Source organism: Ovis canadensis, chromosome 11, assembly GCF_042477335.2.
Source record: "Ovis canadensis isolate MfBH-ARS-UI-01 breed Bighorn chromosome 11, ARS-UI_OviCan_v2, whole genome shotgun sequence".
In the NCBI taxonomy this organism is placed as follows: Eukaryota; Metazoa; Chordata; class Mammalia; order Artiodactyla; family Bovidae; genus Ovis; species Ovis canadensis.
This window is the reverse complement of record NC_091255.1, coordinates 30158095-30172030: the sequence shown is the minus strand read 5'-3', so window position 1 is coordinate 30172030 and position 13936 is coordinate 30158095. Positions and strand designations below refer to the sequence as shown.

The window sequence follows — 13936 nt, the reverse complement described above, 5'->3', positions numbered from 1 at the left end:
ATTCCATGCATTAACAGCCAATTATCACAGAATGTTGGGGATAAATATGTATTTTTATTTTTCTACTTGATCTTTATTTCTATAATAAACACCCATTAATTTTGTGAGGGGAAAAGCATAATAAAAAGCTTAGATGCTGAGCCACTGAACTGATCCCTAAAACTTTGTCATTTTCAACAGAAAGATGCAGAGTTTCAGGCTGAAATAAAGTTTCACAGCATAATTAATGACATTCAAATAGTGACAACAATATAGATCGTTCCCTGGGATAAAGAACTTCTTTAAGGCAAATGTCCACATTTCCTTGGAGTTAAATGTTAATCTGATAGAACCCAGCTCCCTGGAGAGGAGATGGATTTTAACTTATGTGAAATTTTTATGAACTCATCAGTGGGTTGGAGCAAAGAGCAGGACCAGAATAGAGTCACAAAGAGGTCTAGGAAGATAAAGCATTTCTTATTAATTCACTATTGCTTTGTTAAAAAGACATGAACCTGGATGAAGCTCTTACTTACCTGGGGTCTGCAAAACAACACCTACAAGCCTAAGTCATGTCCCAAGGTGGGAACCAGGGCTGGAAGCAGCGAGTCTGCAAGAAAGGAAAATTTACCAAATCCTTTACCACAGACAGGCTGGGAAAGCCACGCTTGTCATCTCTCGCCATAGGTCACCTTCTGGAGGGAAAAGAGAAGAAATTAAAAAGCTGGAATGGTATTCACTTAAATAAAAATTATCAAGTCGGCTTGATGGGGTCTTAGAGAGCCCAGACGTCACCACCGTAAATGATTAAATACAATACGTGAAATCCTCAATGTCTCATGAACAGTCCAGAGCTCTAGTTTTCTACCAGTGTGGGTCAATCAGCTCACAGTGCCTAATTTCCCTGATTGAACCCAGGGAAAGGAACCTGAAGGGCTCGGGTGCGGTAAAGCAGGGAGGCGGCAGTTAATGAAGAGGCCGTAGTATCTGACGACATTCATTTCTAGCATTACGACCGCTGCACTTTGATGCAGGGCAACCAGGGTCTTCCAGTTATCTTTCTTTCCTTCCTTCTCCTCCTCAGTACTTATGAGCACCTACTATGTTGATTGATAGGGGTTGTGAGATCACAGAGGAAAATAGCATGCACAGAGGAGTGCAGGTCAGAAAGTCTTCCCAGAGGAAAGACCATTTAAGTATTTTTTTTTAATTGAGGTGAAATTAACACAGCATAAAATGTATCATTTATTTTATAATAAAAAATTTTAATTAAAAATTTAAAATTAATTTTTATTGGAGTATGGTTACTTTATAATGGTGTGTTAGTTTCTATTGTACAGCAAAATGGAACGGCCATATATGTACTAAAAATAATCATTTTAAAGTGTACAATTCAGGGACTTCCCTGGTGGTCCAGTAGTTAAGATGTGACCTTCCAGTGCAAAGGGTGCAGGTTTGATCCCTGATGGAAGAACTAAGATCCCACATGCCTCCAGGGCCAAAAAACCCCAACACAAGCCACATTGTAACAAATTCTATAAAGACTTTAAAAAATGGTCCATATTAAAAAAAGTGTGGCTAAGCCCCTTTGCAGTCCACCTGACACTATCACAACATTGTTAATCAGCCATATTCCAAAATAAAAGAAAAACTTTTAAAAAAAGAGAAAAAAATAACAGAGCACAATTCAGTGGTATTGAAAACATTCCCATCATCATGCAACCATCACCTATATGTCGTTCCCATTCTGTCACCCCAAAAGGAATCGCCATACCCAATAAGTAGTTACTTCCCATACATAGAGTTTAAAAACAAGAAGCAAGCATTTCACAGGCTGGCTTGGAAAAGAGGGCCATTCCAAAACAGGAAATTCACAAAGCCCTTGGGACATCAGGTCACTTGGGATGGTGCAAATGTGTGTGCTGCAGAGGTGAAGAAGCGATGGGATGAGGAAGGAAGGAAAGGCAGGAGGGGAGGGGAAGATCACAGTGCCACCTAGGTCCCGGTAAGCAGCTCAAGTCAGGCAAGGGTGGTAAGGAGGAATCAGTGGTTCTGGGACACAGTTGAGTAATCTTCAACTCTGGGGAGACACTGTCAACTTTAACACGAATGCAGTTTGAGCTTGGGTTTCTCAACCTTGGCACCACTGACATTTTGGGGCCTGATGACTCTGCTGTCCTTTGCACTGTGAATTTTTTCACAGCATCTCTGGCTTCTACCCACCACCAGAAGCATCCACCCTACTCCACCCCAGTCCAGTTATGACAACCAAAGATGTCTCCAGAAGTTGCCAAATATTCCCTGGGGGAGAGGCATATTATTTCCCCACTTAACATATCCTGGGGATCATTCAATATCAGTACATAGCAAGTTACCTTTCTTTTTTTAACAGCTGCATAGTATTCCATGATAGAGATTTACATAATGTATTTACCCATCCTCCTTATGATGGATATTTAGGTTACTTACCATCTTTCTTTTACAGTCAATGCTGTTATCAACATCTTTATATATGTGAAGTGAAGGTGAAAGTCAGTCGTGTCTGACTCTGTGACTCATGGACTATAGCCCTTCGGACTCCTCTTCCATGGGATTTTCCAGGCAAGAATACTGGAGTGGGTAGCCATTCCTTTCTCCAGGGGATCTTCCTGACCCAGGGATTGAACCCAGGTCTCCAGCATTGCAGGAAGACTCTTTACTGTCTGAGCAGCCCACATTATTTCTTGAAAACTTTCTGAGCAATTTTGTCCCACTGTTACCTTTGATTTGCTCTCAACAACTACATCAAGCTGCTAGAGTCCATGTTGCAGATAAGAAAACTGAACTGAGAGTGGTATAGTGACTTGCCCTTGGTCCAAGAGCATCACATCCAGTGGCAGAATATAGGATTTCTGACTTCAGGCCTTGTTTTTTCCATCATTGCACCCGGTGGCTCTGATGATTCTCGAGAGAGAAGGAAACTCTGGTTAGGCAAAGGGCAGCTGATGGCTATCAGGAGGACTCTGATCTCTTGGGCTTGTTTACATGTGAAAGGAGAAGGCTCCCTCACTAAGAGAACAGGATTTTGTATGTGTGATGTGTGTATGTATGCATGCGTGTACAAAGCAAAGTACTAGGTGTACACTTAAGGATGGAAGGAAGCTGCCAAATATTCTTGAACAGAATAATGAGAGATTAGAACTTGTTTAGGAAGATAAACTAGGCAGCTATGTGCAGAGCGGGTGGCGAGAGATTAGATGGGAGGCAGGGCACCCTGTCTAGAGGGTGGCTGCTTGTGCGGTTTGGAAATGAATCACAGGGCCCCAGCTTGTGGGAGAGGACTCAGAACTGATTCCAGGGCAAAAAATCTCAAAATGCTGTATTCTCAGACTGTTATCTTTTTTTTGGCAGCTGCAGGATCTTATTACACCAACCAGGGATCAAACCTGTGCCCCCTGCATTGGGAGCATGGAGTCTTAACTACTGGACCACAGGGAAGTCTGTGTGTGTTCCCCTTAATAAGAACTGTTTTAAAAAAAGTGCCACATTTACTAAGACAGAACGTGTCACTTTGCAGGAAATAATTACGTTTAAACCGTATTTTCTTGGCACTGAGTTAAAAGGAGCTCCCAACCACATAGTTGCCTGCTCTCCCTCAAACTGTAAGCAGTTTCACCACTAAGAAGATTCACTGGATGTTGGAAAGAATCTAAAAGAAATGTACTAATTAAGAGAAAGTGACTGTTTCCTAAAGAGCTGTATATCTCAAAGGAGGGAAAACGAATAGCACAGACCAGGATCACAAATTAGTAGGCAGTTTTACAAGGATGACAAGAACACTGTTGAGGATCTCTGGGATTCCTCTAAGCAGAAAGTTATGACAGCCTTTCAGCTCCCAATCTTCTTGGCTTTTAAGTGTCTTCGGAGAGTTAGTAACAAAGAGCTCTGCAAGCTCATCAGCTCTGCCAAAGTGGGAAATCTTAGCCGAGTGGAGCAGAAGGTGTCGGGCTGAAGTGTATTCCTCTGTTTCAACTCAGCCGGCAAATCTGTCTTCAGAAGGAGGAATACACTTGTTTTTCTCATGGCTCTTGCTTTAGAGAAAATGTCCTGATAGCTAACACTTTTGGTGAGATTCCCTGACCTTTTTTTTAAAAAACAAAAAAACAAAACTTCTAGGCACCTCTGGTAGCAGAGGAGGCATGATGGGGTAGAACCTCGGATCCTAAGGAACATTCAGGTTAAGTAGGAGCTGGTAGACTGTTAAAGCCACGCCACCTGAAGGGAAAAACACAACATGGTCTGGGCGGCACTGACTGAGGACCATCCTGAGGGGCTTTTTCAGGATCAGCCTCAGCTCTCAGTCTCTAGGAAGACCTCTGAGGTTCTAAACTAGAAGAAATGGGCAGGAAGTTTGATTCAAAGACACTAAAAAAAAAATTTTTTTTTTCCCTACAACTTCGGTGAATTAGTTCTCATAAGGAAATAGTAACTTACAAATGAGAACACTTTATGAACCACTTGGCTAGTAGTAAGCATTCCTTGAAAATAAGCCACTGGGCTTTAAATATTTTACATGCATTGCCTGTAAAATCAGGCAAAAGTGGCAGTTCTATAGCTTCTTGATCATGAGTTAAAATATATATTACAGAACTATGACAGAACTGCAGCAAGGTTTTGAATCAAAGAGCCCTCAAGATTCAAATCCTTTTCTAACTGTCCACTCTGACTTTGAGCAACTTAGCCCTCTGTGCTACTTTGTCGATCTGTAAAAGGGAGGCCTCTCTCTCTAAGTGGTGTTGGATTTTCTGTATGTCTATGTAGGTGTACATTCACAGGGCTAGACACATTAGGAAGCCAAAAAAAGGGTCAAAAACCCAAAGAGTGGCTTTAGAGCCCATGTGAGTGGATGGGAGGGAAAATTTGGAGTGGCCCACAAAGGAAAAAGTGTGGTCAGAGAAAAAGGATACAGGGGGCTGCGGAGTCATTACCAGCGGGGACAGGGTTTCTTCTTAGGGTGATGTAAATGTTCCAAAGTTACACAGTAGTGCTGACTGCACAAGTAACATACTAAAATCCATCAGTACGTTTTGAAGGGGTGAATTTTGTGGAATGTGAACTGTATCTCAATTTTACTGTTATTTTTAAAAAGGATGCAGAACACACAAGTGGCAACATTTGGAGACGCAATGGGAAATGAGGAATTCTCAAATTCCTGGGGGTAGAAAACCAGCTCCTGATCTATAGGATAAAATGCCATTCTTTAGGGAGGGCAAGAACTTGTTTTTCTTGCTAAATTCTACAACTGGACATTTCCATCATACTTCCTGAAGTTTCACTCTGATAGGAGATTCTCCTTCACTTCTTGGGCTAAATTATTAGTGGAATGTTCCTATGATATTTTTGAATGATAGTTTGATAGCTCCAGTGTCCATATTATTTCACCTTGGGTTTCGGAATGCTGTGAGAAATACTTATTAACACCGAAGATGTTATAATCACTCTCCCAAACTGCCTCAATGGTACTGTTTTGATACAAAGAACCAGACACACTATTCAGATTTCTAATTTATTATTAAATTACATAACAAAGCTTCTTTTATACAGTCAGAAAATGCACATTTCGATGAGAACAAAAATGAAGTACAAATACGATAAACCTGGTTCCAAGAAGCCATTTTAAAAGCAAAAAATTTAAAAGTGCATTTGCAATAGATTTTTAAAAATCTGTATTGGCATTTTTTTCATGAGGAAACATCTTCCATCATGGTAAAGTGTGATTGGAATTGATTTCTCTTCCTCTCTAAGAGCTAATAGGATAGGAATAGATGCAAACATTTGATATGAAAGTGACACTTTGCAGTAGACACGAAGAAAATAAGAAAGATGCCTCAGGACACGGCTCAGCTGTCTCAGCTTCTTATCCAGTAACATCCTTAGAGTCACTGGCTCCTCATTTTCTTTTGTCCTATAAAACTTAGGGGTATGCAGGTTCATAAAGGAGTGATATTAGTTTATAAAGATCATGATGGAAAGCTGTATCTTTTTGGAGACCAGGCTAAACAACTCCTACCCCCAAAGAAGAATGGAACACAATCATTTTAATTCCCAGTAGAATCCATTTCCTCTTTACATTTGCCACAAAATTCAGTGTAACACTAGACATGGCCATTCACCCTCAATAGCTTCATACTGCAAGTTAGAAAATGCAGTCAGTTTCCAAGAAATCGTATCTGGCTAGTGATCAAACATGAGGTATTAGAAAACCAAAAAGGCTAGTCCAGTTCTTTAAAGTCCTTTTCATCAGGTTGAGATCATTAACAATGAAACAGAAAAATTCATGGTAGGAATGCAAGTCCAAGGTGCCTCAGTTCCAGAGAGGCCAAAAGTCATTGCATCAAAAGGCTCAATAAGTACATTTTTCTGTTCAGCATCCAACAGGAAAGAACTAAAGTCAGTATTATTTGGTTCCAGGTACCAAGAGGGCCTTCATGCTGACTCCTCTCTCTCATTAACCATCTCCACTCTCAGGATCATACTCCCGTGTCTGATATGAGTACGGGGCAAGCTGTAAAAAGACATTCTTTAGAAAATCTTGGTAAGCAGGAGAAGGGAAGACTGGAGAAGAAAAGCCCTTTTCTAACATTAGAAAAAGACGGGTGAGCAATGCTGCCTGTTACAGGGACTCCCTCAGTATCGTTAATAGTAACAAGAATATAGAAATACCCAGGACAGATCAACTAAAGTACTTGAATATCTGGGCTTGAACCTGAGTAATAGATTCATTAACCATTTTAAACTAAAGTTACTGGCACACAGTAAAGCAAACTCTCAGAGAAGTATACCTTTTGGAATCTCCTGCCCTTTCTGTTGCCATGGTTTCTTATTTCAAGTGAAATGGAAAGTTCTGAGTGATGTAAGATCCCTAAAAGACATGGCTTATATAAGACATGACTGAGAGAGAGTAACTTCCTGTAGCAGGCCACATGTGGGACAAGGAATAGAAAACTCCTTGCACCTGGCTCCAATAAGCAAATTACTCTTGGCCCCTAAGCCTAGTAACTGGTTTATAACGAGCAAAAAGTTGAGAAAAGCAAGCTGTTAAAAAAAAAGGCTAAATGGCATGAAATTGAAGAGTTCACGTCAGCTACCATGGGATCCAAAGTGAGCCTCTACTGGTCAACGGCACACGTCTGTCCTTGCTCCAGGGCTTCCTTCCACAAAGGACGGAACCGTAAAGGAGAAACGAGCCCTACGTTTGGCCCTGGGTCACCTCACTATGGGTTACACCATGGGGAGGTTAGTCAGACCTGTCTGACACCAACATCTATACCACACTTTTTCAACTTCCTTAGAAGAACATGTTTATTTTCATAAAGAAAATAATCAACATAATTCTATTACTTCATTTACGCATAACCCTAATGGAAAGGCTTACCAGCTATCAAAAGCGTTTGCTCAGCTGCAGCAAGCTAGATTAGCGGGGGTCCTAGTTTTACTCTCAGGCCACCATCAGCCTTCATGAACACACCAAATAATCAGACCAGTAAAAAACACTGGTAGTATAATTAAATAAATAACTTTATTTACGATACTTCAGATTTTATAAATGCTGACTATATAGCAACCAAAGTCCCACAAATTCTAGCTGAGGCACAACCATCGATCAAGACCCTTTGAAAAATCAAAGATAAATAGAGAGTCAGGGGAGAGAAGTTTTGTTCTCCCAGGAGAGAATTTAATAAATGAACTTACTTCTCTAATCTCTCAAGGTTCACAGTGGGAAAACTTAAATTTTCTTTTAAGGGCATCCCTAATCAACTGACTGATCAATCAACCCATATTTAGAAAAATAAACCCCATAGTTAAAAAAAAAATGTATCAATTGCTCTTCATACCCAGAACATAATGAAACTCTAATGCCAGAATGAAAAACCTCTGTTTCTGTACCCAACCAGAGGTTAGTCTACCGATCAGCCTGTAATCAAGTTCATCTGAATGTCACCATGAACACATTGTGATGGAGTGAAGAACTGCATGCTAATATCCTTTTATTTCCTGTGGCATGGTCTTAAGCCAATACTATAAATACCACAATACATTTCAGAGGTGAAGAGTAGCTTTCTTTCTTGTAAGGACAGCAGATGTTGGAAGTCTTCGACCTAATTGTGGTAGTTCAGTTAGAAAAGTCGTAACATTTATAGAAACTGGGAAATGGTTAAACTTGGAATTCTGGTGGGTGGTTTAAGATTTTGTCACTGTCCATGGTGGTATGAGAAGACAGATTCTGATAGTGCAGACAGAGACAGATTCTGGTATTTTCTCCTTCAGTAGTAAAGCCCCTCATTCTCCGGATGTGTGGAAAAGCTTAACAGATTTGGAATGAATAGGTTTTCACAGAACACAGAATTCCTGGTACATAAGACAGGGGTCCTTAAACTTTTGCTCCGACATGTGGAACATTTACAAATGGAATCACCTGGATGGTGGCCCTTCACTGTCTTTGTACATGCAGCTTGTTGAAGAGACCTCAGTGAAAATCAAGCATTTTCCTCACTTGGTTGTCAGTGTTAATCACGACATGAGGAGGAACAGTTAGGGGCACTGACAGATACTTACTGGCTTTTTGTCGTGGTAGAACTGGAATTTTCTTTTCTTGTAGTAATAGATATTACTCAATAGAAGAAACTAACAAAAAGTAAAAAACAATGACTGACCAAAAAAAAAGCCTATCATTCTTGATGGTTTTTTCAGGAATACAGTTAACCCGAGTGTGGGCATGATTAAAAAACAAGATAAAGTCTTTTTTTGCAGTGCTTGTCTTGTTTCAGATAACCTCAACTGTGCTGAAGATGGCCTGTGAAAATTTCAAAGATTCTTTGAAAATTGCCATTTTCCTTGAACACCAAAAAAGTTGGGGACAAAGAGTAGAAATTTATAGCACAGATTATCAAGAAATGACTTGGAATTTCTCATCATGAGTGTAAAATAAAAGGAAAAAGCTATTTTTATTCACAACTCCATCTGGTGGCTGAAAGGAAAGCAGTCTTTGGATATACAGAAGCCTGGTTTTTTGAAGAGTCCAGCCTCATGACCTGGCTTGTCATCAGCCTTCAACACTATCACTGAAGCATGGAAATTCTGTTTCTGATGGGTTTACTTACCTCTTGGGGAGACAAAACATCTTTTTTTTTTTTTTCTTAGAAACTGAAAACAGAGGGAAATGTGTGTTAGAAAAGATAGCACAGAAAACCTGTGACTTCCGCTCAACCTGACCACATCAGAGTCCATCACTATCAGTCTTGAATGAATCCTGCTGGTCAGGCTAATTAGCAGATCAGTCAACTTCTTCCTATTTTTCTTCTTCTGGATCAGGGTGTGAAAGTGGTGGCTGTCAAGAGTCCCTGGAGATGTCCCATCAATGGAATGCATACAGCAGCAACAGGATGGTACAGACGCCAATAACACCACCCAGGATGAGGGAGTCACGCCGCTTCCTAAGGTTGATTCGCTGGATGAGGCTGTTCACAGCAGGAAAACGATCTTTGGGAAATCTTTATTAAGGTCATATGTGGAAGAAGCCTCTTTGAAAAGTCACAGGAATCACAAAAAACAGAGGTCAGTGGAGTCCAGAAAGACAAATGATGAGAAGAAACAGAGGGGAAGAAAATCACACTGAGGAAGCTGCAGCAAACACCAATGCCTTACTGCTCAAAGTCCCAAGCAAATCTGGGCTCCGTGGTACACTGCAGCACACGGGTAAGAGCAACAGAAAGGAAAACACTGAGAGACAGGAGGAGGTAGCAGAGATGGCTGCTGCCATGTGCCAAGGGAGGACTGTCTGGGTGGAGCCAGTGCGGCCAGGAATGAAGGAGCCCTGCAGGGCAGGCAGGCAGAGGCACAGCCAGCCGCCACCACCACCCTGCATTCCCTTCTCTTCCTCTCTCTCTCTCTTAAATCCCTTTCCTCAGGAGACTGGGAAGTTCTTCCAGGAGGGTTTTGAGGAGTACACGATCTCCCCACAGGGTGATAAGCCCCCCCTGGATTCAGACAATTGGTGGGAACAAACTCTAAGGGTTTGTATAATCAAACACTGGTTAATTACTTAAAAATTTTAAATTCACTTAGCAGGAGTGGGCAGGAATAGGGTTGTAAGGTGGGTTAAACTGCTCTGACTGCCCTTTGTGGGGAACACAATGGAAGCAAAGAGGAAAGTTTCAGGAGTTTCCCAGCAATCACAACTGTACTGTACTTGGTACCATGAAATATCTTCGTATCTTACTTGGTAGTAAGATGTCATCAAAGCACATGCCTGTGCGTCCTATACTGGTTTGCATTGCCAGCAGCGGTTTCTGACTACAAAAACTTACACGGTGTCAGGTACAAATCTCATAGAAAGCAGATGCTTAATCTTTTCTGGCTTGGTACAAGAAGGGTCAACACTGCCCTTAGAGGAAATAAGAAAACTTTTGACATTAGGAAACGCTGTCTGTAGTGAACACACTTCTACCTAGTTTTTCTTTTAGGGGAATCTCCCTGCTCCTTCTCCAATAATCTAGTTCAGTTCATGTAACTGGGTGGGGCTGCTGCTGCCTTCTGCCATCAGGTATACATACCCACTCAGGCTTGGCAGGAGAGAATAGTCCCTCCCCTTGGCCAGTGGCTGGGTTAGGCAGTGACTCAAGTGAGGGCAACCACAGTCCTCTTTGGACATGTGCCAGAGCTGTTAGAAATTTCATAATTTTTGATCTGGCAGGAGGTGACCCTGGTAGCCATCTCTATCAGCATGAGGAGAAAATGTGTCTGAGAATAAGGCCATCACATAAGTAAACAGAAATGAGAGATGGAGGAGGGGAACAAAGAACAGAAAGGCAGATTCTCGATAATAAAATCTGAGCCTCTGCATCCAAGCCATCCATTAAGCCAAATTCTACTCCTGAATTTTACAGACATATGAACAAGTTAATTCCCTCCTTTTCCTCATTAGGTCAGTGTAAATTAGGTTTCTATTATTATCTTTCTATAGAGTCCTAACTAATCAAACCCATTTTATTTGATTTTTTTAAAACATATTTTTGGAAATGATTCTAATTTATCATACTGATAAAATGAGATAATGTATATCAGAGTACTCTACTAACTGAAAAGCCCTGTCAGAGAAGGCAATGGCACCCCACTCCAGTACTCTTGCCTGGAAAATCCATGGACGGAGGAGCCTGGTGGGCTGCAGTCCATGGGGTTGCTAAGAGTCAGACACGACTGAGCAACTTCACTTTCACTTTTCTCTTTCATGCATTGGAGAAGGAAATGGCAACCCACTCCAGTATTCTTGCCTGGAGAATCCCAGGGATGGCAGAGCCTGGTGGGCTGCTGTGTATGGGGTTGCACAGAGTCGGATACGACTGAAATGACTTAGCAGCAGCAGCAGCAAAGCCCTATATAAAACAAATGATTTTAGATGTATGATTTTATACTTAGGGTGACTTAGAGTGAAGTCGCTCAGTCGTGTCCGACTCTTTGTGACCCCATGGCCTGTAGCCTACCACACTCCTCCATCCATGGGATTTTCCAGGCAAGAGTACTGGAATGGGCTGCCATTTCCTTCTCCAGAGGAATCTTTCCAACCCAGGGATCGAACCCAGTCTCCCACATTGTAGGCAGACTACTGTTTGAGCCACCAAGGAAGCACAAAGCAAGAACAAAACTCACCAAAAACTGGAAAATATCAACACACTTCAGGATATTCTTTTCCTGAGGCAAATAAGGGATCACACTAGAAGTGACCTCAAATCATCTAGGATCAGAAGATACTCAACTTTTGAAATTATAGGTCCTTTCCCTATTAGTAATTGGGGAAGGAAACTTTTTTTCTCTAAAAGGCCTGATTCCTCAAAGGAAACAGAATGTTTTTGGTCTTAGCAGTTTCCCTGCTGGATTTCTCAGAGTATGAGTAGTACTAATTTAAACTGGGAAACTGAAGAACTAGAAAAGGTAGAGGTCACAACAAACAAGCAGCAAATCAATACAAGAGTTCAGCTTGTGCAAAATGAAAATATGGTAATCAGCAGTGATCAGCACTTACATGTATGGCTACCTCCTTCCCTTTCTAAGCATATGCCACTGACTTAATTCTCCAAAATGAAAAAAGAAAGAAGAAAAAGCACAAAATTTATGACCTCTGTGTAAAAACAGTGTACACTGTAGACTTCTAACGTGGATTCAAGAGCTATTAAGATGCAAAATAGTTTTTTGTGAATAACTTGGAAATTATATTTATCATTTTTTTTCGAGATCTATGAGTATGAAACTTCTGGTGTGCTATCTTTTAGAAATGGCACTAAACAGTATGAACTTTCACAAAGTACAAGTGCAGGGCATATTCACAATACAGAATTACACATGACCTCTACTGTCACTACTGACGGCAATCTGCCCAGGGGAGGGAGAGAGTGGTGAAGCACACAGAGATTTTCCCCCCTAAAAACAGATTTCAAACCGTCAAAAAGGATACTAGCCAAAGTGTTCATTTTACTCTGAATTGATTTCAACATTCCTCTCTGTGAAGTCATATTTTCTTTTGTTGCCATAGCAATGCTGCAAGGGAGAAAAAGAGAAGCTCATCAATTGACATTTAAGACAATCGTGCATGGATTCATTGTACTCATAAACATGAACAGAAAACTATGGTGAAGGTGAACGACACCAGCTTTGAAAAGCACCTGGGAAGGAACATGAAAAGAATTCCCAAGTTGTCTTCCCACTGTTCTTTCTCTGAATGATCACTTTATTCCCAATGCTATCTTTTGATATTGTTTTGGACAAGGCAGTGGACCATTTCCTGTTTTGTTTTGTTTTTTTTTTAATTCAAAGTAACAAATGAAATAACACAACTGACAAATTATACATTACAAAAGCTTCTTAAAATGGTTTTAAAAGGGGCCAGCTACCAAAATATCCTTAATCAGGAAAAACTCTTTGAGAGGGAAGTAAGGAATTACAATTATAAAAATAGAACCAAATGCGTAGTATATCACAAAATATTTATATACAACCAGCCCTTAATTTATGAAAAGATTATATTCCAAAATTCTATTTGAGAACCAACTAGACAGTGTATTAAAAAGCAGAGATATCACTTTGCCGACAAAGGTCCATACAGTGAAAGCTATGGTTTTGCAGTAGCCATGTATGGATTTGAGAGATGGACCGTAAAGAAGGCTAAGTGCCAAAGAACTGATGTTTTCGAAGCGTGCTGGAGAAGACTCTTAAAAGTCTAGTGAACTGCAAGAACATCAATCTAGTTAATCCTAAAGGAAATCAACCCTGAATATTAATTGGAAGGACAAATGAAACTCCAATACTTTGGCCACCTGATGTGAGAAGCCAACTCACTGGAAAAGACCCCAATGCCGGGAAAGCTTTAAGGCAAAAGGAGAAGAGGTTGACAGAGGATGAGATGGTTGGATGGCATCACTGATGCAATGGACATGAATTTGGGCAAACTCCAGGAGATAGTGAGGGACAAGGAGGCCTGGCATGCTGCAGTCCATGGGGTCATTAAGAGTCAGCAATTGAACAATAGGAACTACACTTCAAAAAAATATAAACTGAAAGATAAAAGGAACCAGGAAAAATGCATGTTGTTGTTCCACCGTTCAGTAACTGGCTACAGTAGGGCAGCTCCCTAGACCATCATATATTTCGACCTCCTAGTTCTTATCCTTAGTCAAGAAGAGGAACCCCACTGCAGTGTCTATAACTAGCACTCTACAAGCAAACCCCCTTCCCTTTTTATGGGTTAACACTTACCCATATGACCCTGTCACAACTTATCCATGCTTTAAGTCATGGATAAGCTAGGTGATGTCACAAACTAACCTGCTAAGGTTAATATCATTCCACTTTTTCTAAACGCACGACTATACATGTACCTGCCTTTTTAAATGAATATATTAATATTTTTAAAATCATTTTACACATA

At 40.7% G+C, this 13936-nt stretch overlaps 1 protein-coding gene across 4 annotated transcripts in view; it reads right to left on the bottom strand.

Annotated features, from left to right (window-relative positions):
• Positions 1-5510: 5510 nt before the first annotated feature.
• The window catches only part of GOSR1 (golgi SNAP receptor complex member 1), a 39326-nt gene continuing 30900 nt past the window's right edge, over positions 5511-13936 (bottom strand). The window contains exons 8-10 of one of the 4 annotated variants that reach the window (XR_011259787.1): positions 12467-12549; positions 8575-9498; positions 5511-6523 (exon numbers count right to left, since the gene is read on the bottom strand). Coding sequence is in view for 2 of the 4 variants with exons in the window: in XM_069603016.1 (XP_069459117.1) it covers positions 9374-9498; positions 12467-12549 (208 nt within the window). In the remaining 2 variants the exon portion in view is untranslated. Of the gene's footprint in view, positions 9510-12466; positions 12550-13936 lie in introns of all 4 variants that reach the window. The other 3 variants (XR_011259788.1, XM_069603016.1, XM_069603017.1) reach the window with 3 other exon arrangements.